Source organism: Lates calcarifer, linkage group LG7_2, assembly GCF_001640805.2.
Source record: "Lates calcarifer isolate ASB-BC8 linkage group LG7_2, TLL_Latcal_v3, whole genome shotgun sequence".
Lineage (NCBI taxonomy): Eukaryota > Metazoa > Chordata > Actinopteri > Centropomidae > Lates > Lates calcarifer.
Window position 1 is genome coordinate 4,055,341 of NC_066854.1, and position 26,201 is coordinate 4,081,541.

The 26,201-nt window shown below is 43.3% G+C and overlaps 3 protein-coding genes across 4 annotated transcripts; 2 read left to right on the forward strand and 1 right to left on the reverse strand.

Moving 5' to 3' along the window:
• Window positions 1-14,927: 14,927 nt before the first annotated feature.
• Window positions 14,928-20,188, forward strand: LOC108873038 (cyclic AMP-responsive element-binding protein 1). Of its 2 annotated transcripts, none has more exons than XM_018661055.2 (8): window positions 14,928-15,094; window positions 16,061-16,154; window positions 16,316-16,462; window positions 16,600-16,700; window positions 16,884-17,023; window positions 17,263-17,445; window positions 17,578-17,731; window positions 18,010-20,188. In XM_018661055.2, the coding sequence occupies exons 2-8, from the start codon at window positions 16,068-16,070 to the stop codon at window positions 18,152-18,154; spliced, it is 957 nt and encodes a 318-aa protein (XP_018516571.1). In that variant the 5' UTR covers window positions 14,928-15,094; window positions 16,061-16,067; the 3' UTR covers window positions 18,155-20,188. The 2 variants fall into 2 exon arrangements, with proteins under 2 accessions (XP_018516571.1, XP_018516572.1); XM_018661056.2 differs by lacking the exon at window positions 14,928-15,094 and adding an exon at window positions 15,113-15,270.
• On the reverse strand, window positions 18,242-21,394 carry mettl21a (methyltransferase 21A, HSPA lysine). Its single transcript, XM_018661057.2, has 3 exons — window positions 21,003-21,394; window positions 20,812-20,923; window positions 18,242-20,657 (listed from the first exon to the last, which is right to left on the reverse strand). The coding sequence occupies exons 1-3, from the start codon at window positions 21,168-21,170 to the stop codon at window positions 20,260-20,262; spliced, it is 678 nt and encodes a 225-aa protein (XP_018516573.1). The 5' UTR covers window positions 21,171-21,394; the 3' UTR covers window positions 18,242-20,259.
• A 707-nt stretch (window positions 21,395-22,101) lies between these two features.
• Window positions 22,102-26,201, forward strand: LOC108873042 (cyclin-Y-like protein 1). Its single transcript, XM_018661059.2, has 10 exons — window positions 22,102-23,072; window positions 23,156-23,230; window positions 23,315-23,349; window positions 23,532-23,632; window positions 23,772-23,807; window positions 23,926-23,977; window positions 24,082-24,201; window positions 24,279-24,445; window positions 24,526-24,688; window positions 24,808-26,201. Exons 1-10 carry the CDS (start codon window positions 22,913-22,915, stop codon window positions 24,922-24,924), a joined length of 1,026 nt encoding a protein of 341 aa, XP_018516575.1. The 5' UTR covers window positions 22,102-22,912; the 3' UTR covers window positions 24,925-26,201.

Here is a 26,201-nt window from a genome sequence, read left to right on the forward strand (position 1 = left end):
CCCCCTCGCTGTCATTGAGGATTATGCGGCCCTACCCCCTCCCCCTCGCCGCCTCAAGGAATCCTCACTTCTCAGATCCGCTCAACAGTTTTTACGAGTTGAGGTTTTTATGAGCTTCATCTACTTATTTTGTCCTTTTCTTTCTCTTCTTTTTTTTTTCTTTTTAACAGACGTTTCTGTAGACAGCTTTCTCAGCTCATTTCCATCAGATGCCCCACAGGGGATCGCCGAGCGTAAAGTTGTGTCTATCCCTAGCCGCCGCTCAACTTCTGCGCCCATAAAGCAAAATAAAAATGTGCTTTAGTGATTTGTCAACTTCTGTCCTCGGGGGGATATAATGTGGAGATGGGCTATCCTTGAAATCTATTGTTTGGTGACGCTGCGTGAGCCATCTATCAAAAGTGTTCAGTGTTGCTGCGTATACATGTGCTTCGACGTGTTTGTCCCAGTGATATGATCTATTAAGTTGTTACCATTCATGTGCGCTCTCCAGACAGCTGATCCATATGCTTTCAGCAGCCATCGCATAACACATGATGATAGTCACATGATGGCTATCAACAACCACGCCACTCTGCCCTTTCTTCTCATTCCAGATCACACCCCCCTCAGCACACCACTCCATAGCTTTTGTCATTTAAACATGACTCCACCTCTCTCCTTTATTGTTCTCCTCTTCCTCCTTAACTCTCCCTCAACACGCATCCGGATGAAAGACAGCTCGTGACCTCCTGTTATCGTCCATCCGTTCCTGCCTTCCCGCCCCACCCTCCCTCTCTTTCCGACCATTCACACCCAGCCCATTACCGTCAGACAGGCCACCACGCACCCCTGCTCCCCCGTCCCTCACCGCTCTGACGGGTGGCAACAATAGAGACAGGAGAGCCAAAATGGCAGCCGCCTGCCCCTGTCTGACCCGTCCCTCCACCCCCACCCCAGCCCAGAGGGGGGCCAGTCACGTATCGCCCCAGCCAATCTTAATGCACGTCTTCCGCAACAAATTGGCCAGTTTACTTAAGAGTCTGCTGTGGCCCATGAATATTTGATGTGGTCAGGGCTGTGGAGTGGAGGGATACAATGACAGGGTCTTATCTTATTTAGCCAGACAGAGGGGGTCGGTTCCCAGCCCGACCCAGAACACTCCACCGCTCTCCTGAGATCTGGAAGAGCCCAATCCAGGAGAAGTAGACACTATGAAAACATTTTTTTCATTTGTCTACACCTTTGAAGTGTGAAAACCCCAGGTCTTGAAATGGTACCAATCACTGCTATTGGATGAAAACCAAACTGAGAGCAGAACGCCTTCTTTTTCTTTCCATGTGATTGACATTTGGGAAATCATACAATGGGCTTTTAACAGGTTTAATGGACCCGGGAGTGATATAACACACCCCAGCAGGCTGACTCGATTCACTAAATAAAAATGTAAATTTCAATCCAAATAACAAAAAGAAAACATGATCACAATACCAAGGGACTGCGGCGCGGAGAGCGACGCAGCGCTCACGTTACATCCTCTGTGTTGTCTTAAAGATGTGGAGATGTAATCGTCAGTGTTGCAAAACGAGGAGACGTTGCTTAAGAAGAAATGGGAGTAGAAATGTGAAATATAAAAATCAACGCAACGAGGCAAGGATGGCAGGGTGAGGAAACAAAATAAGGATAGTTTTCCCAATTATCCCTCTTCTCCCCCCTCCTCCCTCTCTTTCTGTGCCTTCTCTCTGTCCCTCTGGGCTCGGGGTGGCTGTGTGATTTAAAAAAGGCCTCTCATATTGCCTTGGCTGTGATGGCTAGTAATACTGTAGCCTCCAAATCAATGGAGCCTGTCCTAGATTTCGCTGCGGTCTCAACTCTCTCTCTATAAAGGGATCTGGAGGGCACTCTATATTTTTATTACCTGCAGAGAGAAATGGAGAGGCCGGGACCTGGATCTCATTTCACACACACACACACACATTCATGTATGTACACGGATGCACACACACTTGAAGGCATGCTCGAAAGCAGGCTTGCATGCATGCAAACATAAAAACTGTCACACATGCACACAAATAAACACACAAACAAATACACAAACAGGCATTCAAGCGTGCACCGACACATACACCAACTGTCCACCTACTGTACCAGAGACCCCTGGTGGCTTGAAAAAAGGGACCCCAGCAGAGACTGTCTCTCTTCATTAGGAGTTGAACACACACACACACACTCACAGAGGGGCATGATGCAAATGCCACAGTGGGTTACGCTGACTACTCTGCTGACTGTGCACATTGGGAGGCTGCAGCAGGAAAGGTTGCATCCAGTTTCTGGAGAGAGGGGAGGATGAGAGGAGAGAGGGCTAAAAAGCTGAAATGAGATGTGCTGTGTGTTGTGTGGTAGCACAATGAGAAGCATCCTAAAAGTTTTGCAGCATCCAATGAGACATTTTTAATTCCTCGGCAGCAGCATTTTGACATAAAGGAATACTCTGTTTATTTTTTCAGCATTAAATTCTCATCCATTGTTGGCTTGAAGTGTGGCTCTGAAGAGTCTGCAGCTTCTCTTCCTTACAGAAGACAGCAGCTCTGGTCATTTTGAATGCACAACAGTCATAGTCACTGCTCCACATATACTGTTTGTTCTAGTAATTAGAGTAACAGTTAAATATCCTACTTTTAGCAGAGCTGTAACAATACATTGAGGATGAACACAAAGCAGATTTTACAGTCTGACTGCAGATAATGTGGATGTGGATGCAAACAGACATTTTTACCTCTAGACAATTCAAAGTGAGGCAAAGACACATCTGTGCAAGTTGAAATGTTTTGTTTTTTGTGAAATGAAATGATTCCACTTCATCACTGTACAGACAGAAGAGAAAGTTTTGAGCTGTCACAGGAACAGGTATAATCCACACCTGCAGAATGTATGCTGAGTGTTTGTACAGACCGGCTGGTTATATTGGTTGTTTGTTGGGATGAAACTAACAGTGATTTTGATTAATCATTTCTCTTCAGATTACTGCCAAACAATGTCAGAAAAGAGTGGAAAATGTCCATCACAAATTCCCAATGTGATGTCCTCAAATTGTTTCTTTTTGTCCAAATATTCCAAAACCTCAAGATATTCAATTTACTGTCACATGACACAAATAAACACAAGATGAACTGACTGTCCAGTGGCAGTTTGTGCGCTCTAAATCCCTGCAAACTAACTCTGATGTTGAGAGTGTTTGAAGCTTATTGAGGATATAGATTTACAAACTCTCAGACTCACCTCTCAGGCCAACCAAATCTACATGTTGATTTTTGTTGGACTATTCCTTTGTGATCAGTTTTACTATAACCCTGGAGGCTGAAACAGTAAATTACTTCATTTCACAGCACATGCAAAACCTGCACCAACTCGACAGCTGACGCTCCTCACCCCTCTGACATCAGTGGGTTAAAGGCAAGCATCGCTCGCCCCCCTGCCCCACGAGCCCCTGCGCCCCTTCCACCCACCCAACTGCCAGCCAGCCATCCATTCAGCCAACCTTCGTCAGCAGCTAATTAAATCTACCGCTATTCATTTGGCCCTAATGTGCTTTTAATTGGATTACAGGGCCGGTCATGGGGAGGGTTCAGGAAGGGGTGAGGAGGGCGACAGAGAGCGGGCGTGAGGTGAGGGGACGAGGGAGGAGAGGCTGTTTGACATGAGCGCGAGCGAGGTAACCTTATTATTCTGACCAAGAAGAGAGGCAGAACAGGGGGAGGAAAGATGGAGGGAAGTGAGAGGAGAGGAAGGAGAGGGAAGGAGGAAGCCTTGATAATGATGTGATGAGTGTTTGTTTTTTACAGTCAGCAGGATTTGTGTTTCAAGGGAAACTCGGCACATCTGTAACCAGCAGGAGGGACAAAGAAGGGCAGAGATGGAGGGCTGGCGTAGAGAAGAGACGAGGCTTTGATGGGGTGATAAGAAAGTTACTGTATGTAGGTATGTTTTGGCATTTGTGAGTAAAATAAGAGTGGGAAAGAAAGACAGCACCCAGTGATAGCCAGGGAGGGAAGAAAAGATCAGAAGAGCAGGAAGAGTGACAGGAATATGGATGGTGGAGAGAGGAACTGAAGTTTTGGCACAGCAGAGAGAAACGTATGAGTTGTTTATTGTCAGAAGTAGAAGTCCTAAGGGTTTGGGAGATGCAGCAAAGCAGGAGTTGAAGTATAGAGCTTTTAATAGTGTTGCTTCTGAACTCTAAAGCGAGAGGAAGAAAGAGAAAGATGCTGCTTCACCAGGACTTCTTTAACTTTTTGAAATAAAAGGCCTCACATTTGACCGCTTGCTTGGTATTCGAGTCACTGCAAGATTAAAGGGGGGATTTTCAAAGAACGAGGTCAGTGTTTAATTTTTAGTTGAATTGATAAATAAATTACAGCCGGATCGATGGAGTTTTAATCTGTAGCTGGTCTTGACTGGCAGCCAAGTCTCGCTCCCCCTCACGCCCACTGTTTGGAGCCAGCGCTGGTCGCCTGATTATGAATGAAACTTGTGTCCAGGAGGCTGACCCTTCATCTCTGTTGCCTGGCCCTCTTTGAGCCTGACCTCATACACCAAAGAGCTAACGTAACATTGTAAATTTTTAATGCTGCTATAATTAATAACTTTACATAAAAAGGGCTGTTTGCACTGATACACCTCCAAAAAAACATATCACCAGACTCTACAGTTCCCAGAGAATATTAGCATCTTCCAGCTCATTGTTTTGCATCTTTATTTTTTTGGCGCACTCTTACTGCTATCATCAACCTTCTTTCCAGAGACAGAAAGCAGCTGGTGAAACCACTGGCTGTGGAGAAAACTCACAAACAGTCACTTCACTGTGATTATTTGTATATTGAACCCATGCAGTTGGAACAGTGGACACTGTAAATGGATGTAATTCTTTCTTTTTTGTGCTGTAAAACAGTCCAGCAGACTGTGACCCAGTAGTCCACAATACAAATGCAATGTAGATGCCGTTAATTGGTCTCATTTGTTCACAGTAATTATGCTAATGTGTCAATGAATCAATGCAGTAATGATTTATTGATATTTAAAGATAATAGCAGTGTAATTTATTTTTCTTGCCTACCCTAGCTATACTGTAGTTATACAAAGCCCACCAATAATTTTGCTTGCCTGGAGCCTCTGTGTGTTCCTCTGCAGGTTTGTCTTACCTCCCACAGCTCACAGCCACCCATTGTTTTCAAAAAATCCATTAATGGGCACAGTTTTCATTTTTTTTATTACGGTGCACTGTTACATACTTCTTCTGGCTGCGATTAAGTGTCAAAACAAAAACTTGAGGCAGAGTGGCAGGCAAACTTAGGTGGAGACGTGCATCGATTTCTTCACTTTCAGTTCCGGTAGAATGGAGCTACTTTCAATACAAATGAAATGATTGTGACTTCACGGAGCCACAAAGCCATGTTTGGTAAAATTAAAAGGGTCATCATCCATCAAGTGATGAATTACGTTTGCCAGTGCAGCAACAACTGCATTAATGCAGTTTTGAAAACAATGGGGGACTGTGACCTCTGGGTTGGAAGGCAAACCTGCAGCAGCACAAACATTAGCAGAACTACACTTTTCATAGGTATTAAAGGGATATTCCAACAATTTTCAACATCAAGGTCAGCTCATTATTCATTGGGAGAAATACTGAGCCTGTGGAAACATTTGTATAATGTTGACTGTGGCTCTGGAGGAGATTTGAGAAGTCTAATGTGAACTATGAGTGGCTGTTGCTTGTCAGGTACATCCTTCCTGCTCAGTACTGCACCAATACCAAAGATGTTTGTCTTTATCAATCATTTACACCCAAGATCATGGAGAAATAAGTCCCAGGTTCAAAAATACCAGTTATCCCTTAATATTTGAAATCACATTTTTAGAGGCTGTAACAAACATTTTCCAACACCTAAATATCTTATTATTTAACATGGTGTATTTTGTAAATTTAATCTGAACACAAACAGAAGTGCAAAAAGACAAGCTGTATTTTCTGAGCTGCATCTATATCTGGACATGCAGCAGCTGGCACAGCAGTTGGAGTCTTGTTGTCACCATGAGGTTGCAGAATCTCCCCCCGTCCCCAAAAAAATAGTTCCTATGAAAAGTGTTGACAGTGTGATTCTGCAGAGCAACAGGGATTTTTCAAAAATAAAAATGTTTGGGATAACCAACCTTTAAAGCAAGAGCTTTTGAGATCATACCTTAAATAAGGCAGAGCCTCAGCAATGGATGTGCAGCTGGGACCTCGGTGGCCCTTTAAGCCTGCTGACACAAACAAGGTGACACTTTGGTCTCCTTGGTTTAAGACCCGGCCTCTAAGGCGCATCCCAACCAGATGATGTCAAAATCAATATGGCAATGTCATCAGGCCTGCTCCAGGAGTAATGATGGGTCCCTCAACCTGCTCTGAAGTCATGCACATGCACACACTTAAACACCACCCACATCACCCACCCCCCACTTCTTCATCATATCATCAAGCCCATCAGCAGGCTTAATGGGGAAGGGATCAATACATCGCAGGGGTCGAGGTGAGCGAGGCGAGTACACCGGCGGCTCGTGACACTTGTACTAATGTTGCCACGAGCCGACGCCGCTCCGCCCGTCACTGTCAAACTAACTGTCCAGAGTGAGCCGCCCACTGTCCTTATCATCACCGCCTCCACCCTCGCCTAAGCCACTCACTGTCTCTCCAGGTGACCGGCGTGTTGGATGATAGCATGCCGAAGGTCAATCCCTCTTGATACTGCTAGGTCTTTAGTTAAGTGTGGGGAAACAACGTCACTCCTGACATCCAAATGGGATCTTGGCAGATTAGAGTCTGTGGTTTCTTGGATTCGGAAACAGCGCTGGAGAGAGCATGCCCAGTTTGCTTGTTGGCTCGAGTGTGGGTTTATGTTTAGCCTGTCCCCTCGCCCTAACCCCTCATTACAGCCAGTTTATCATGCCAGGAAGAGAGTGGCAAAAACAAATTAGTCCACAGGAGGGGAAAATAGCTGGGGATATCGATTTCGCCTTTTCATGCCAGAGTGGAGCACAGAAAATATTGGGCTATAAAAGGGAAACAAGGATATAAAGCCATTACGGTGCGCACTTAATTGATCCCACTTCCCATAACAAATTAATTGAGCGGAAAATGGCAGATGGCTTTGATGAATGTCATAAAAAAGGCTTGTCAGCAAGCCCGGTGTGTGCGACCCCCTTGCTCACTCGCTGTATCACACGAAGGAGCTGCTTAGAAAGGAGGCTTGTGGGAGTGAAGCATGTGTTTCCTCCAGTATTTACATCCCAGTGATCCTGATGTTAATCATGTTGACTTATTGACATCATTGCTAATTGTGTGCTGCTTCTTGGTGGATTTTTTTCTCCTCTTTCCTCATTGTCTTGCTTCTCTCCCTCTGCGTTCCTTAACTGCAGTTGGTGCACAGGTGCGTGTTTGTTTGCCCGCGTGGGAGTGTGTGTTTCAGTGCATGTTTATACTGACAGGCTGCTGCCCCAGTAGCAGAACAAATGCTAATTTAATCAATTGGCTATAAATCCAACTGGCCGCTGACTCATGCGTCTTCTGCCCTGGGGACTCCAACAAAAACCCTGCCAGTGCAGTTTGTTCAGCGTACACACACACACACACACCCGTGCCCACACACACACACACACACACACACACACATTTATACACATACCAGCATCCATCTTCCATCCTCATCTTTTCCCTCTTCCATCACAACAACATCAGAATTATTGTGGAGAAACTGGCAAGTACAAACACACATGCAGATGTTGACATACTGAGATAACTGCTATTTTTTTCCTTCAGCTAAAATTCTTCAGATGTGCAGACAGCTTAGAAACTGTGATTGATCCATGTTAAACACATACACACACACACAGGCATCCATCTCACGTTAACTTCCCCGCTACCCATCTTAACCAGAAAATTATTTATTGAGAGCATATTCCCCCTCACTTTTGCCCTCACGCACACACACACATGATGCTGACACACCTGCAGTTTCATGACATCCAAATCTGCTAAAGCTGCTGAGACAGCGTCTTCAGAGGGGGGCTGTGAGACTGGTTGGGGGGCACAGTGGGGCGATAGAGTGACAGAGAGACAGAAAAACAGGGATGCAGAAAGCAGCAGAGTGACAGAGAGAAAAAAATGCCAGGAAGAGCAACAGAGCGATAAAGAAAAGTCAGAAAAAAGATAGAAAAAAGGATGACAAGAGAGGGAGAGGGAAGGAGAGAGGAGCTGCTGTCTGTAAGCAGCATGGCTGGTTGGTACCCACAGGCTCTGCTCAGAATTCTGCAGGGCCTCTGTGGCCCCCGTGTTCCCCATCAATCTCAGCCTGCTCTGGCAGCCGCCAGCGGCTGCATCTTAATCTGCTGGGGCTGGACGTGAGGACGGACAGGTCGCCTGGGCCGTGCAGTAAATAACCCTTCTCCTGACTGTCCCCTCTTATTCCCCTATGGATACACAGGCATAGAAACACACACGTGCACACATGCACGGACACACACATACTCACAAATCTGCAATATTTCTGCATCTACTGTCTGCGGAGAGACAGCTAAGTAAGTTTTGTGTCAAGTTTTAAGCATTAAAAATGCAGGCTTTTGATTAGAAAGTCAAATTTTCCACAGTTGAGAGCAAAAAGTGAAACATTTTCTCTCATGTTATGTTATGAACACACTGTAGAAAATGTAATATTGTATAAAATCAAGTCCTGAGATTATGGATTTTGGTGAATGTAAGATACGAAAAAAACTGGGATTCTGTCAGATAAGAGGCAAAGCTGCGCTGGATAGAAGTGGCATAATGTGACTTGAGTGGTTCACTTTGAAGAAAACCTGATTTGAACACCCAATATTAAACAGTATAACCTGCTCAGATAGATATTTATGTCAAGCTCACTCTGACATTATAAGCCATGCAGAATGAAAATGAGCAGCATTGTACTTGCTCCAGTGCCCCCCAAGATAAATTTCAAGAAATCAGTAATTATGTTGAGCATGAAAGTTTCATTTTTGATTTGAAAATATTAATTTCGCAAAATGAATCTAAACTGTGGGTCTACTCATGAGCTTCCTCTGGATTTTTCAAACTAATCAAAAATAGTCTAAAAGCAGATGAAAGCTCCAGAAAAGCTATTCAATGGAATTAAATGGAGAAATTCCGTAAAATGAGACATTTGTAGAATAAAACTGGGAATATTTTTTCAAATACCCTGACGCTCCTCGTTTAGAATAAATATTTCAGATTTACACACTATTTGCAACATTTTACCCCATGGGTGCCTTACTCTCTTTTTTGGGGTGTGGTTTATAAAGGCATCTCTCACATCTACTAGTTGTTATGTGTATTCGTCTCTGCCTGTGTGTCACATTTACACACACACACACACACACACCCCCACACAAAGCCAGCATCATCCTTACAAGCCGCGGCGATGACAGCTGCAAAGATCTGACACAAAAGATGCACTATCTGAGAAACACGGAGGAGGCAAGGTGAGAGCGACTCTGCGGATTAGAGGGCGGCTATCTCTCTCGCCCAGGGCCCTCTGAAATCCAGGAGCCAGCCGGCACGAGTCGCTGGGCTCAGGAGCTATAAGGCCACTCCGCCCACAGCCCCTGTGCCTCTTCTCAGTGAGGATCAGCTGAATTTACAACCCAGCACAGCCCTGTACCCCCACCCCCCTGCACACACACTCCTGCTCTCCTATGGTCAAAGGTCAACATATCCTCCCCGCCCGCCGAACGCACGTGCTCCGATGGCCCCAGGGCAGAGCGTGTTGTGTTCCCACTGGGATGCCAGTAGCCATGGCAACCTTTGAACTCAGCAGCAAGAGGAGGTGAGGGATGAGAGCAGGGTTTGTAAGGTAACAGTGTTCTGCCTGTGTGATTGACAGCTTCCCAGGGTCTGTATATGTCCCTCTATCCCAACACACACACTCACACATTCAATTAGAAATACATTCAAGTTCCATATATTTATGATATACAGGCATACACACGTTCTCATCCAGCATAGACACACACAAACACACACTCCTCTGTTTGACAGATGACCTTACGCTCTGTGTCACTGAGCTGCAGTGTCTGCCTCTGTTGGGAGTAATAGTGTCCAGAATGACATGTTATGACGGGAAGGAGCACTGCGGCAAGTCTACACAAGCACACACACTCACACACATGCGCTCAAGCACATAGCCCATTGTGTGTGGGTATGTGTGTGTGTTCTTGATTTTATACTGCTGTCTTGGCCTCCTGCTCAATGTCGATTTTTGTTTAGGAAAGAAAACACACACAAAAAGATCAAAAGCTTTTTACATACCAAAGATATCACTTCAGAATGATTTCTACAGGCATTTTAACATGATTTGCTTCTTTTTAGATTACATAGCATCAAAAAAAAATGCTGCACTCACTGGGGTAGAACTTGCTCCATCATATTTGTGCATGGCTTGGACTACATGTTTCACCTCCATGTTTTGAGCACCTCTCACCACAGAACTCTAATTAAAGGACGAATTCTAGTATCACTCTGCACTTCTGGTTCATTCACAGGATGAAGACGGAAGCTGGAAATCAAATCGCTCTGATAAACACAGCGCAGTGTGGAAAGAGCTTGTTTTAGCCGCGTGAAGCCAAACACAGGCCGATAAAGGAACACCAGAGACCAGCTTCAAACTCTTGGCAATCAAAGAGGAAAATTACAGATGCAGCAGTGGCACAAAAAAATTGAGCTGAGAGTAGGCGCTTAAAATGAAAAACTGAAATTGGCAACCTTCGCTGCCATGTTTGTACTATCAGTAAGGGTTTTCTGAATTACACAGTATTTGTATTTGTTTTATTTGATATTTGTTGGAGAGAAAGCACAGCAGCAACACAAAGAAAGAGGAGGAATGAATGATGAATATTAACCGATGTGTCTTGTGGGATGACGGCTCTTTTTTTCCAAATTTAAAATCTGTACATCTCGCAGCATGAAAGCAAAGGGACTCGCTTTTATAGGTGTCACAGACATGTCACTGTCTGTAGTCTCACACAGCCAGACCTATCTCACCAGCGCTGTGTCAGCACTGGAGAATGGTCCGGCTGCACACATTACCATTCTGCTATAGGCGCTAAAAACACTGTGGCTTGTTTGTATTTCTTAGACTTAGACTTAGACAGACTTTATTAATCCCTTTGGGATGACTCCCTCAGGGAAATAACGTAATTTCTTTGAACCAATCGCATTTGTCTTAGGCGACACTAAGGCCAGGATGCAGCAGTGTTGCCACTGCAAAAAAGTGTTGGGGGCAACTTGTTTTAGTGGAAAATTTGACCCTGGGGAGGTGATCCATAAGATAAAAAGAAAAAATACTAAAAGACGTATGATGACTGCATGATCCAAATCATGCTGATACCAGTCTAGAGTATCAGATCTGTGCATCCCCATTAAAATGAATCTTTGTCCTGGCACTTGCATTTAGATTTATTGATGCTGTGTAAGGAAACACTGTCTGTGGAAACACAAAGAGGGAAATTCACACTAAAAAAGACCTTTGAAAGATACCCACTCGATTTGTCTAATTCAGACTGCTGATGCTTCATATTAGCTCTGGCCAAACAGACTGTAGATTTTGTGGGAGGATGAATAATTACAGCAACCAATAACTCTTTCAATGCACCTGTGAATTGAAAAAAAGCTGTGCCTAACCTTTAAGGATTAAAGAAAGAGAGGATGGTCAGATTGAAGAAGCAGGGGGATGGGAGGAGGCAAAAAAAAAATCCATGCAGGAGGAAAAGATAGAGAGGGAGGGAGGAGCTGACACCTTGACGGATTGATTGAGATCGTCCAATACACGCTGTTGCCTGCAGCCTAGATTAGCAAGAGGTCTGGGTCAGCACAATCTCTGTGTGTTAGATAACATTCCTGCCTCGCAGCTGCAGCTTGATACTGCACCTCAGCGGCAAAATATTTTACTGGGTATCTCTGAAACTCACGTCTTCAGATTTGAGAACCTCGCTTGTGTGTGTGTGTATGTGTGTGTGTGTGATAGAGAGAGAGAGAGAGAGACAGACTGTGGGGCCCGGTATCCATGGCAACCCCAGCCAGGTGCACTGGTTCATATGCGATTCAGGTAATTCAACCTACAATGAAAAGCATGTATATAAGGTCAGTGGTATTCAAATGCACTGCATGTTCTCCCCCCTTCATATTTAGCCTCCTTCTGGACGGTGCCACATGGCCTCCCGCACGCCCACATGAGCTGATATCTCCCACAATGCCCCGCTTGAGTGGCAGGTATGATATTTCCACTCGGTTTGATTGAGGGCTGCATTTAAAATTCAGCGACAGCGTTGAAAGAATATATCAGGCACGTTATTAACACACTCAATATCGCAGCACCACATGGATAAGACATGCCTGACGCCGAGGTGTGCTTGTTACATACGCCGCCTCAGGCCATGATTTGGGTAGGGTCACAATTTTTCATATGACTCTAAATTAAGAAAACACACACACACACACATACACACAAAAAGGAAAGCAAGATAAATGGAGTGAAAGGGAAGAAGAAATTAAAAAAGGAGACACGAAAAATTGAGGAAATAGAAAGTGTCATAGGGTTTGCTGTCGATGGGTTTTTGGAGGCTTGTGTTAAGCCAGGGGCTTTGACAGCTGGGTTTAAGGAGAGAGGAAAGGGCTACGGATTGGAGTCAGGTCTTTGCTTCATATTCTGAAGATTAAACTCCTATCCTCCTCCTCCTACACCATTTCTGGACGTCTGTGGCATGGTTTCACTCTGCTGTTTTGTGGGTGTTTCAGCAGTGATTTACAGCCAGGGTCGTTTGCTGTGGTGGGCTGGCTGCAGAGCACTCCAGTCTGCCTCACAATCAGATATTCTGCTCACCAGGACTCACCGGCATTAGCAAGTCAGAAATTTGCTTTAATCACCAGGCACACTGACCATGTTGATAAATGCACTCAGAAAATGTGATGGTGATGTGGTAAAGGAGTGAATAATGCAGGAATAGTCTGATTGAGTTTGTGGGTTTATGTGTTATTAGCAGGAAATGTGAATGTATCAATTCAAAATTTAAAGCTAAGAAATTTGTTGATCCACAGAAAATCTGCTACAATTTTAATCTTTTTTTTTAATCAAAAATTGATTTGTTCTAGCCTCTAAGTGAACATATGCTGATTATTTTAGTTTTTACAATAGTAAATTGAGTATCTTTCAGTTTTGGACTGTTAATTGATTAAAAAAAGGCATGTAAAGATCTCACCTTGAGCTGTGCGGAAATGTAGTGGGCACAATGGGAATGGGATTGGGTGTCTAACTTTTTTTCTTTTCCAGTACACTTTGTTTCTGTATGTGCAAAACAGTGAGAAATTGGCAAAAAAAATGACAACAGTCATATAAATTATGGACTAATTTTCACAAAAACACTAAATTATCTGATTGTGGCAACTCATAAAACCTCTCCCCTCATGCGGGCTAATTATGGTTTGGTAGGCTATCCTAGCTGGTGGTCATTATTACTGGAAATCAATGTCCAATCAAGTCATTGGCTTGGACTAAGGAGCAGATACAATGGTTCCACTGTGACAAATATCTATTATATTTGCTATGAGAGTTTTAGAGGATGAATAGGTGACTGTACAGTTCAGTATCTGTGCTTCCTTTGAATAGAAAAGTGCAAAATGTTAAGACTTTTGCTGCAGGCTACTGTTCAGCCAGTTTTTATAGTAAAGGACACGAGATTGGTTGGGTCAGCTGTGAATATGTTTGCTCCACCGGTGCAGTCAATCACTTGGTAGGTGAGGATGGGTACGTTTGACATCTGTGTGTGTGAATACGCGTGTGTGTATCAAGAGGCCTCCGAAATGACCTCGCACATAGTGATGATAGTCATAAATTGATCTGAAGTTTCATTTTCCCCGCAGGATTTTGACCAGCTGCCACAGCTTGAACCCATTTCACTCCTTTGCACCCAGTCCTCACACGCCGAGTGACAGAGTTAATGAGTACATTTTATGGCTGGAGTCGGCGACCAAGGAGAAGCAAATGTTATGTGAATCACGAGGACTGTAAATAGTACACTATAAGTAACACACAGCCAGGGCCTGCTGGTTCCTCATTAAAATCACAATGTGGTTTGGTGGTACAAAGCCAGCAGCACAATTAAGTCTAATCTCATTCACAGATAACTCATCATATCAGGCTGGGATAAAAGGAACATGTGCCTAAACATATCATAATGAGACAGTGTCAGTGCTGGCTGTCATGGTGGGAAGAAATAAAGAGGGATTTTGCTGCCACCATGTGGACCACATCAGCCACACAGCCCAGGAATTTCAAAACTGCCCCAAGAACGTGACCCTCACTCAAAATTAATGTTGTATCAAGCAAAACTAATATTTAATAATAAGGTAATAATTTTATATTTTAAAAAAATCATTTGATCGTAAGTGTGAAGATATATGAGAAAGCATACATGTGTTTCAGTTCAAATTAATATTCTGTTTAAGATTTTGGACACGATACTATTAATACTGGTTTTTTGTTTTGTTGTTTTTTTTAAAGTAATTTATTTTTTAAGGGCAGAGTATATACACACGAAGAAGGAAGCTGTGACTTTTGCTGTTATCAGTTACAATCAGTTTGTCTTTTTTGGCATCCTCTTCATGTTCCGTTTTACACGTGTAGATAACTATTCTTTTAGTCTCTAACAGATATGTAAATTGATAGATAAAACTATTCTGTATTTGAATTTGTGTTGCATAATTACACAACCTGGCGCATGCTCAGATACGTTCGAGGGCATCAAGCGCTTTCCTCGGCTATGTCCGTGTTTTCCGCTCGTTTCCTCGGCAGCCTTCGTGACTCTCCGGCTCTCTCCGCCTCCACTCGACTCCTGTCGATAGAGATGATTCTCGCTGTCGTCGTCTCCCTCGTCCTCCTCTCAGTGTTGTTGTTCTCGGTGACGCGACGGAGGTGTAGCCTGACGCGGTCTCTTACGTGTCGGTCTGAATAAAAGTGGAGCTCCGTAGACCCGGGAGTGACGAAGCGAGTCTGTGTTGGTAAGAGGATACGCATCCGATGTTTGCTAAACAGATAGATGGCTGCCCAGAGAAGTTATTTGCGCCTAGTATTCGCACAAAGCCAACAAAGAGATCATGGCGGCGGTGTTGCAGAGGCTCACAAAATGAGTCAGTCTCTGCAAGGCTCGCTGGCTCGCAACCCAGCTGAGACATAGGTATTAATATGGGAGTGGGCTTTTTTTTTAAATCAATAAACAGTTTAGAAATAAGTTACAGAAGCAGTTAGCCATGTACAGCTAATTCATGTCAACACTGTTTTAAGCTAAAATTGAGGCAACAAACCCGCTAGTGAAAGTGGGGTACCCTAGTTGCAAACTAAACTGGCATACAATGCATGCAGACATTTCCCTCCATATACTGTAGGCTCACAGCTAGCACCCAGCGTTGCTAATGTTAGCAAGTGTGGCATTAGATTTGACTACATTTTAGTCTTACTGTAAAGCGCCAAACTGTTAAACACTGAAAATAAAAATGACTTGAAGGAGAGTCTTGATGTTAAACAATTAGCTGCTAGCGGTGCTAACATTTAGTGCACTTCTATTAGCTTGTTAGCATGCTACATGCTAAGTTCAAGCTGGTAACTATCAGAGGGAGTTAGCTTTAGCCTTTGGCGTTTGTGGCAAGTAAAAGCGTGTAACATCATATTTTAAGGCGGCATTTTAACGTTGCACGTCGCTCTGCAACATGCTTTTAAATTATTGTAGTTAGAACAAATCCTTCCTGTTTCTGCAAGGAAACTCGCTTACGGTGTTTTATAAATGAATTACATGCTAACATGTTAAGCTAAGCCACACCCTCTTAGGACATCAACACTGAAGTTGTGGATAAGACAACCTCTCCTGAGTGTCTCCTGTGCATCATAGACTTTCTCACTGTTTGTGCCTAACAGCTCTACTTAAAGCATGACGACGACTATACTAATGAGAAATTTCTTACTTTTTACAGATTTTTAATGACCATGGAGGCTGGTGCAGACACACAGCAAAGTGGTGAAACAGCTGTCTCAGAGTCTGAGGCCCAGCACATTACCCTGGCTCAGGTAAACATCATCACCACTGTTGAATTTTCATGTTACAATATAGTATATGCTGCAGAATTACTTCCTGTAAAGTACTGGAATGAAGAGCAGTGGCTGCTGCTGAGAACTGTTTGTAACTTTGCATACAGACAGTGTGTGATCTTGGGTTGTCATGGTTGCAGGCATCCATAGCTGCAGGCCAGGTGTCGTCCAGTAGTCCAACAGTGACTCTTGTGCAGTTGCCCAACGGTCAGACAGTCCAAGTGCACGGGGTGATCCAAGCTGCACAGCCCTCTGTCATCCAGTCCCCACAAGTCCAGACAGTACAGGTGAAAGGAGGGAAAAAAATACAAGTTTTGGAGTTATTATTGTTTTATTGCAGCACGTAATAACTTTTTTTGGTTTTATTTTACTTTTTGTTGAAAGCTGTTGAATTTAAAGTATTCTGACTTTTGTTCACTGGCAGATTTCGACTGTTGCTGAGAGTGAGGACTCTCAGGAGTCTGTTGACAGCGTGACAGATTCTCAGAAGAGGAGAGAGATCCTGTCCAGACGACCTTCTTACAGGTCTGTGTGGCATCTTATCAACAAAAATATGAATCAGTTTTTGTAGACGTATTTGTGAGAATGACTGAAGAGTTTCCGAGGAGAGGGGTTATATAAATTTTGAGAATATGTGCGGATGTAAGAGCTTGTTTTTAATGTGGAAAATGTTTGCTGAGATTTTTCCACGGCTGTTCCCATCTACAGGAAGATTCTGAATGACTTATCTTCAGATGTGCCGGCAGTGCCTCGAATTGAGGAAGAGAAGTCAGAGGATGACTCAGCCCCTGCCATCACAACAGTCACCATGCCCACTCCCATCTATCAGACCAGCAGTGGCCAGTACAGTGAGTACTTTTGGACTGTGACACAGGAAGCTAGTGGTTTTTGTTGAAACGTGTCGGGTTTCCTGTTATCAAGCAGCACCCTTTTGCTCTTTACAATAATGGTGTGTCTTGTGTTAAACAGTTGAATGTACATGGACAGTATAATAGATAGAAAATGTTGCACTGATGCACTGGATTTAGAGAGCATCACCTCTGTTATTTTGAGATTGATTCTAACACACGATGATGTCCCTCTCTAGTTGCCATTACCCAGGGTGGGGCCATCCAGCTGGCTAATAACGGCACAGATGGAGTGCAGGGTCTCCAGACGCTGACCATGGCCAATGCTGCTGCAGCCCAGCCCGGTGCCACCATCCTGCAATACGCCCAGACCAGCGATGGGCAGCAAATCCTAGTGCCCAGCAACCAAGTGGTTGTACAAGGTGAGGAACTAATTCAACAAAATGAATGAATGAGTTTTGCAGTGCACTTTGAAACAGGATGCTGTACCAGTTAGAACAGGAAGGTGTGTCATGAGTGTCTCCTTACTGAAAAGCACAATCTATGTCTGTCAGCTGCCTCTGGTGATGTCCAGGCCTATCAGATCCGCACAGCCCCCACCAGCACCATCTCTCCTGGGGTGGTCATGGCGACTTCACCCGCTCTGGGCACAGCAGGAGCCACAGAGGAGGTCACACGTAAAAGGGAGGTCCGACTTATGAAAAACAGGTAAGAGTATTAAGAGGTTGACTGATGGTGTTTGTTACTTTGTATGCTTACATTTTTTCCAGCTAACACAGCTGACACTGTGATGTTTTTGTTGACAAGATTCTCAGCTACATAATCACAGCCTCTGGATCTGAATTGCATATTAGCTTCGAGATGCTGCTTCAAAGTCTATGTCAATGTATGAGTAGGGGGAAAGATGGAAGTGGAGGGCTGGGCAGAAAAAGGAGAGGGAGGGGTTAATTGCAGACACATACTCACACATGGTTTTTATGTCACAGAGAGGCAGCCCGCGAATGTCGCAGAAAGAAGAAGGAGTACGTCAAGTGTCTGGAGAACCGCGTGGCCGTGCTGGAGAACCAGAACAAAACCCTCATTGAGGAACTCAAAGCCCTCAAAGACTTGTACTGCCACAAATCTGAGTAGAAAAATGCCACCAAACGCCTGCCAGGGGCTCCACAGGTGCCCGTCTGTCCCCATGTACAGAGACTCAGCACAGAGCCATGCATCTGGATGCTACTCCCGCCCCCTTTTCTACTCTTTTGCTTTCTTTTTAAAGACTGCTGAAAATCTGTAAAGTGACTCACCAGGAATAGAATAAAAACACACACCTCCCACTTCACTGATTTGAAATCCCAATTCTGTTCCCATCAGTTTCAGGGTGAGGCAGTGTGATGGAGACTACAACTATACAGGGTCCTTGTGGTGAAGTGATAGAACAGACGATGAGGCTGTTTTCGTTTCGTTTTTGCGCCACCAAAGGGAAACATTACAGTCACTGGTGCCTGGACACACCGGGCAACATCACCAGCAACGGGGAACTGCTTGATCACCATCACCACTAACAACAGAACTTTTTACAGTTTGATCTCCTAGAGACACTTGGATCATCTTGAGAGGTTACTTTCACGTGCAACATTTGTAATCGTAACTGAGCTCTTGCATTAACATCTGTTACTTACCAATGCTTTGAACTGTAGATGGGCTGTGTCATGGATATTTTATCTCTGAGCTGTGTTTTGGTTTATGTATTAGATTGTCTGCTCTCATAATGCCATTGACTTTTTGTTAGTTAACTTTTTACTTTGCCTTGATATGACATGAACAAAAAAGCTAACCATTAAGTCAGTTTGTAACATTGTGTTCATGTTAATTGCAGCTTTAAAATACATGAAGAGACTGTAGAACTTGGACAGTGGTGAATTTGGAAGACACAAGACTGATCTCTTCAAATGTTTTTGGGTCTGCAATGCATGTTCCCAATCACATTACTGAGGTTCACTGATTTAGATTTTTAACTATCGTCACAGAAATATCCCCCGAGTTATAAAAAGGAGCAGATCTTTTTGAACAGATTTACAGTGGGAGTTAGTTCCCTGTAAGTCTGCAGTAAACAACGTCTTGTTTTGGCATAGTTTGCCTCTAGTAAGTCAACAAATGGGAATAAAATAGAAATGAGCTGCTGCTCATACACCAGAGTATATAATGTTTAAAAAAAGAAGGTTAACTTACAGTGTTTGGTTTTTAAATATTTTTTTGGCCATATTTTTTATTCTGTCAATCCACTTTTTAAAATTTGTTTCATTAATTCCTGGATTTTGAACAAAAACCAAAAAAATGAGCCTTACATGTTATGCAATGGAAGAGATACTTTGTCTGCATATTTCTAAACAAATTTTGGAGACACATGCCCCTTTACTGGAATCATGGATAGCCTGGTATGTTTGTGTTTTATTGTCTTTGAACATTTAATATTATCACCTTGTTTATTGGGAAAGCCTACATTAACTCTGTACAACTTATGAGAAATAATTTGTGCAGTTGAATGTTTGTAAATTGATAATAAGAAACCGAGATACCAGGACCTCTTTTGTAGTGGCATCAGCAGGGGCTGTCTCCAAATTCTGTTTACAGGTTTACAAAGTGGCATGTGCACTTTCCCTGCATATACAATCCTACAACATTTCACATGATTTAACAGGAAAATCTCATGCAACACTGACAGGCAAAGCCTGCTGCTGCAAGGTGGGACGCCGCTGAGATTTTACTTGAAAGTAACAAATGTGAGTGTTTTGTTGCTTATTAAATATCAAGGCATCATCACATTGATCATGATCATTGATCACGTTATTAGTTGTGTGGAGCTTCAAATCTCACCAAGTACAACCCGATTGCACCTATCAACCTCCCTGCAAAAGGATTGCAAAGTGCGACCAAATCAAAATCACGATGACTTCATGGTGAACAAAATGGATATTTTCATGATAATGGAATGTCATACTGTATTCTTTTAGGTATTATGTATAGTCATGACATAGTATGCTTTTTTATGTTGCTTTTCATGAATTTTGTATTCACAATTTCTAAATGTCAGCACCAACTTGTATAATACAGTGCATTATGTCAGAGCTATTCAAATATTACATTTTTGGCAGCTGGTAATAAATGTGTTTCTGGTAATCTTTGGTGAATTGAAAATGTTTTCTTTAATTCTTATGCAAAACAAGACATTATTACAAATAAGAAGGCAGTCACAAGTCCCTCCTTGGTGGCAGTTTCCAAGCTTTATATATATGGATGTCCCTTTGTTTCTCATAGTAGACCTCTTCAACTCCAAACCGCTGCTTGAGCATGCTCAGAAAGTTTGTATCTCGCTCGTAGCGGATCTTACAGGCCAGTAACACAACGCTGGTCTCTGAGCACAGGTGCTCCAGAGTCTGCAGCAGCGGCACAAATGTGTCCTCCAGGTAAACAATGTCCGCTCCCAGCACCAGGTCAAATCCTCCTGCTGGGTAAAGTTCAAGGTGGTGACCCCAGGTCAGCTCAGACACAGTCGCTGATCCCTGGGAGTCTGGGGGCAGGTTGGCCTTCACATTGGCAGAGAGGAAGTCCAGGGCAGGCTCTCTGTCAGTGATGGTCACTTTGGCACCTAGAAAATATAAAAAATATGACAGTGATTGATACATTTATAAAAAAAAACTATTCTAATATTTCTGTGCAAATTTGACTTTAACTTTTAAATATATTTTCCAATTGCCAACACTATATTATCTAATTTAAATGGTTGGTAGTGAAAAACTCACCCAGCAGGGCTGCCACAATCCCCACCAGTCCAGTTCCAGCTCCCAGTTCAATCGCCACCTTCCCTTCCAACTCCACCTTACCCAGCTCCAGGTACATACACATGACAACTGCCTGGAAAACACACACAACACGCATTTAATCAAACACTTAATGATGAATGGCGAACAGTAGTAACTAATGTATCACTTACTGCATCCCACACAACTGCTGCGACCCCCAGCTTTTTCCAGTCCTGGGAAAGACGGAGGTTATGTTTGGCGAAATAAAACTCTGCTGATGAATTGTGGAGTTTGGAAAGCGCAGGTAACGAATTCTCTACATACGGAACGAGAGCCATACTGTGAAATAACTTCACCATGTAATTATTGTGTTCCCATGCTCATGCGCAGTGGGTTTCTTCTTCTTTGAGGTTTAAAAGCTGATTTACTGATTCATTACTGCCATCTTCTGGAGTTTATGAACTCCTTTGGTGTCCATTTTTCTTTAATTTCGTTCCATCATTTATGTTTTCTCCAAAATATCAAACCACTTCTCTGCATCATCATATCAGACCTAGCAACTTTGTAGGTTTGTTTTCATCACATTGTAGCCATTTCAAGCGTCGCTGTGATTCAAAACGCTCCCACCCACTCTTGACGCTTCAGTGAGCAATTTCAGCCAATCACGTAACAGCTTGGTTAAACGTGACCAACGAGAATGCCTGGTTTCGTGGTGGGCGTGTCCTCACTGGTTTTTCTCAACGGCCGTGTTTTCTCCGTAATGAAGGGGGCGGGGCTGCAGATGAAGCCCACTAGGTCTGTGAAGTTGGCTGGACGTAGCAGCGACGTAGTTTCCGTTGCATTCGCGTTCCTACACTCAAAATAACAGCAGAGAAATTCATTGCAAGTCAACTAGGCGCTGAGGTTTCTTCAAGTCCAGCAAGCGTGGAGTGAAATTTTTTTTTTTTCCATAACTGTTAGCATTATAGATCTTATGTAGGTTTTTGTCGTATGCTGCAGGAATGGTTTGATAAAATTGAAAAAAACATCAATTTGAAAATTTGTCGCCTTTCATTTTCTTTCACATTTGATGGCAACACCTTGAGTTCTTTACCTATTTGTTGACAGCAGGAAAATTGTAAAATAACAACAGACTTATTCTTAAAATGATCAGCACTCATGATTACAATGCATTGAGAATGTTCAAAATGTTTTATATTGTCTGTAATGTACATAATGCTTGTTAAAATTATTCCAATTTAAGACGAGGACTTTTACTTTGAAATGCAGTGGCCGGAAGTTACCCCTGAACTGAGCTGCTTCGGTGGATTTGACATCCAAGACGTGTCTCCTGCAAATGCGACGAGATGAAAGCTAACGTTGGTTATCTTTTTAAAATTCCAGCACCAGCTATCTTTCCGCTTCCTTAGTTATCTTTAGACTGGTCTTCCCAGGCAGTGAGTGTGTATATTAGTCTGCTAGGAAAGCATTTGAACTGTGACAGAGACTTCAACTGCAGTGAAAATGGATTGATCCATGCTGTTGAAGAAGCCAAGAATGGATTGAGGTGCGGAAGCTAGCGTTAGCCGGCTAGCCATGGAGGGAGATAGAGGAGCCTGTGACTTTGTATTGTTTGCCCTCTGTTCCGTAAAATGACTTGATATAAGTTACCCACCGTCCAAACCTATTCAGTCCACGCATGTAATTCTTATTAAAGTGCGCCAGTGCTATGCTGCGCACACGCCCTGAATATGTCAGCTGTCCTGCACATACCGCAGATACACAGTTACTGGCTGTCATTACATAGATCCCATCCTACTCAGAGGCTAGATTTTTCACTCTGCAGCCAAACACTCAGGATTGACTGGTCTTTAATACACTAAACTAAAATTAGATCATTTTAAAGATTTGAATGTAGGTTTATGTGAAACCTCCTTCCACCAAACTAGACTCAGATTTAACTAGTTTACTTAGATTTTTACATTTATTAGCTGCCACTGAAAAGATTGAGATTACACTACACTCTGCAGCCCTGTCAGTGCCAAGTCAAGATTAGCAGGTGATTCCTCCTCAGTTGTATGGGAAACAGTGCTGGTTGTAGCAGGACTGTTGTAGGTCAACCATGGGAGGTTCGGTGTCTTGCTGCATCTCTCCCGGAGAGAGTCCCAAGATCCACAGGAGAGAGGTGGAGCTGGAGGAGTGTCCCATCACCACCACCGAGGACGTGAGTGAAGACACTGGGACCTACCTGCAGCACATCAGCGACAGGGAGCTCCCAGACGGTGGGTTTACCCTATGATGTGGGGTTTTTCCCCTTCATTTTTAATCTACACTTCAGCACTAAATCATACTTGCTTTCTTACAGAACTAGCCCAGGAGGCCAACCCATCAGACCACCCCAGAGCCAGCACCCTCTTCCTCAACAAGTCACAGACAGACGGTAGCAGTATTTCTCTTGAAAGATGTCATTGTTTACTTTCCTCTGGATCTCCCAGTGTAACACACTTTTTTCTCCCAATTTCAGTGCGTGAGAAAAGGAAAAGCAACTACCTGAATCATGTAAGTGACACATCTGCATGTGCTGGATGCAGTTTAGGCTCTTGTTTTGAGCCTGACAGTTACTTCTAGCCTGTGGCCATCAGAAAGAAACACCAGCAAACTGAAACCCAACCCAGAAATTCTGTTTTTAAAGTATTAAAGTGAGGCCTTTTCCTTTACACATATCATTGTATCTATACCAGATGTCCCCAGGGCTCCTGACGAAAAAGTACAGCTCCTGCTCAACAATATTCATTGACGATAGCACAGTCAGCCAGCCAAATCTCAAGAGCACGATCAAATGGTGAGTGATTTCACCTCCGTCTTCTAAACATCTTCACAGGAATAATTTGTAATTTAACACACTGGTTTCCTCCAGGAGGGAGAGTATAATCACATCCAGTCTTTCATTGTTTGTCTGTGTCAATTCCTCTCTTTTTCAGCGTCGCATTGGCCATATACTATCATATAAAAAACAGGTAGGAAAAGTTTGATATAGTGTCACAGATTTCTCCTCTTACAGTTGTTGTCATACTGTTTTCCCTCTGTGTTATAGATGGATAGATTTTGAAATGTTAAAACTTTATTCTCCTGCAGAGATTCAAACCGCTCGCTGGATATATTCGATGAGAAGAAGCACCCTCTATCGGTGAGTTGAGACATTTACATAATGCAGCGATTTTACCTTTTACTCTGCCGATGGACCAGTGATGATGATGATGATGATGATGATGACGACTCTCTGCCCAACAGAGAGAAAAGGTTCCAGATGACTACTCTGTGGTCGACCCGGAACACAAGCTCATCTACCGCTTCATAAGGACGCTCTTCAGCTCTGCGCAGCTCACTGCAGAGTGCGCAATTGTCACCCTGGTAAGTTCACAGCACCAGGTTTGCTCTTATCTCTGTCACTATCATGTGTGACAGGTGGGTGTGTGCTGTGTTTCCAGGTGTACCTAGAAAGGCTGCTGACTTACGCTGAGATGGACATCTGTCCTTGTAACTGGAAGCGTATTGTTCTCGGTGCCATCCTGCTGGCTTCTAAAGTCTGGGACGACCAGGCTGTGTGGAACGTCGACTACTGCCAGATCCTCAAAGATATCACCGTGGAGGACATGTGAGTGTTAGTTAACATGTTACAGCCTGATGTTGTAACCTTTTTCATAAAAACTCTCTGCTTTGCTCCATGTTACGCAGGAATGAGATGGAGCGTCACTTCCTAGAGCTGCTTCAGTTCAACATCAATGTCCCAGCCAGCGTCTATGCCAAGTATTACTTTGACCTGCGCTCACTAGCTGACGACAACAACCTCAGTTTCCCGCTTGAGCCGCTCAGCAACAAGCGTGCCCAGAAACTGGAGGTGAGTAGATCCTCTGCTGCAAGTTCAGAATGTTTTGTTTTCACTGATCTGATGTTGGCATCTCTCCTGGTTTTGCTGTTTAGGCAGTAACAGTTTTGTGCTTATGATATTGTCTCCAGGCAATCTCCAGGCTGTGTGAGGACAAGTACAAGGACCTGAGTAAATCCGCTATGAGGCGGTCTGTCAGTGCAGACAACCTGGTTGGCGTCAAGAACGCCCAGGCTGTGCTGTCTTAAGTCTGTGACGGCCATCTTAAATCTGGTGAGGAGATGGAATGACGGGGCTCAGAGTGAAGCCACAGGATGTGACGCTGTACTCAAGAATTTCATCAAGAGACATTTCCAAATTAGATTAATATCGCAAAATGTCAAATATCGACTTTGGGGAGGAATCAAAAAAACAGTTTACCATACAGTATCTCTAAAATATAATGAATCCAGTCTGTATGTGTTCATTACAAAGAACTTCAGGTATCTGCCTTTAAAGCATGGTAATATTTTGCAGACTGTCACGTTTTTATTTCAAATTGTCGATGAACTTTGGAAGGAAGGAATTAGCATGAAAATGCTTCCTGATGCCACACAAATTGAGGACCTCATCATCTTCTTTTTTTTGTCATCACTCAGTCTTTTGGGGAGTATTTTCTCTGGCTTCGGGCCGTCTTCTCTCCACCAGCCGTACCCCACACCCCACACCCCCCATTCACATGATGACAACAGACTGTCTGGAACTACCCTGTGGTGTAGTTCTGCACATGGACAAAGAGTAGACTTTGTTTTGCTTACTATGTAGGCTCCTATAGCTGTGAAATGTACGAGACTTTATTTAATTCCAAAATAAATTTCAGTCGCTGTTTAAAGTTGAGGCTGCATAGGTGGGAAAATGTGTTGTGGTGTTTTTTTTTTGTTTGTTTGCAAGGACAAAAAGGTGAAAGACCAACCATGATGGCCATGACTATTAATTATGGCTTTACTTTGATATGAGATTGCATCTATGAAGTCATATTTGTTTTGTTAGAAGGGTCACTGTTCATTTCCAACATAAATCTCATAGGTTTGTCAAGAAAAGTGGTCAAACATCACATATTTACCTTAACAATATAGAGTTAAAGGATAATTCCAGTATATTTAAATCTGGCAATTGTGGCTAGATGACTCATGATAACTTTGCATGAGCGTGCAAGCTGAGCCACATGTAGGTTCCTTGGTTATCATAATGACCATTCCTATTGGCTACAGCCTGTGTTTACTGTCAGTCAGACTCAGAAACAAGTGCCCCGACGTAGGCTGTTCTGCGCAAGTGCACGTTTCCTCATTTCTCTACAACAGAGGTGGCGAATGCAAAGTTATCATGAGACATAGGGTCACAAAAACCACATTTATGGAGACCACCAGCTGAACTATACCAGAATTATCCTTTACGTTGAATTTAAAAGTTACTATTACTGTGTATCTCCAGTGACTTTTTATATTACATATGCATCTGATTTAAAAATAAATGCATTTATGACTTA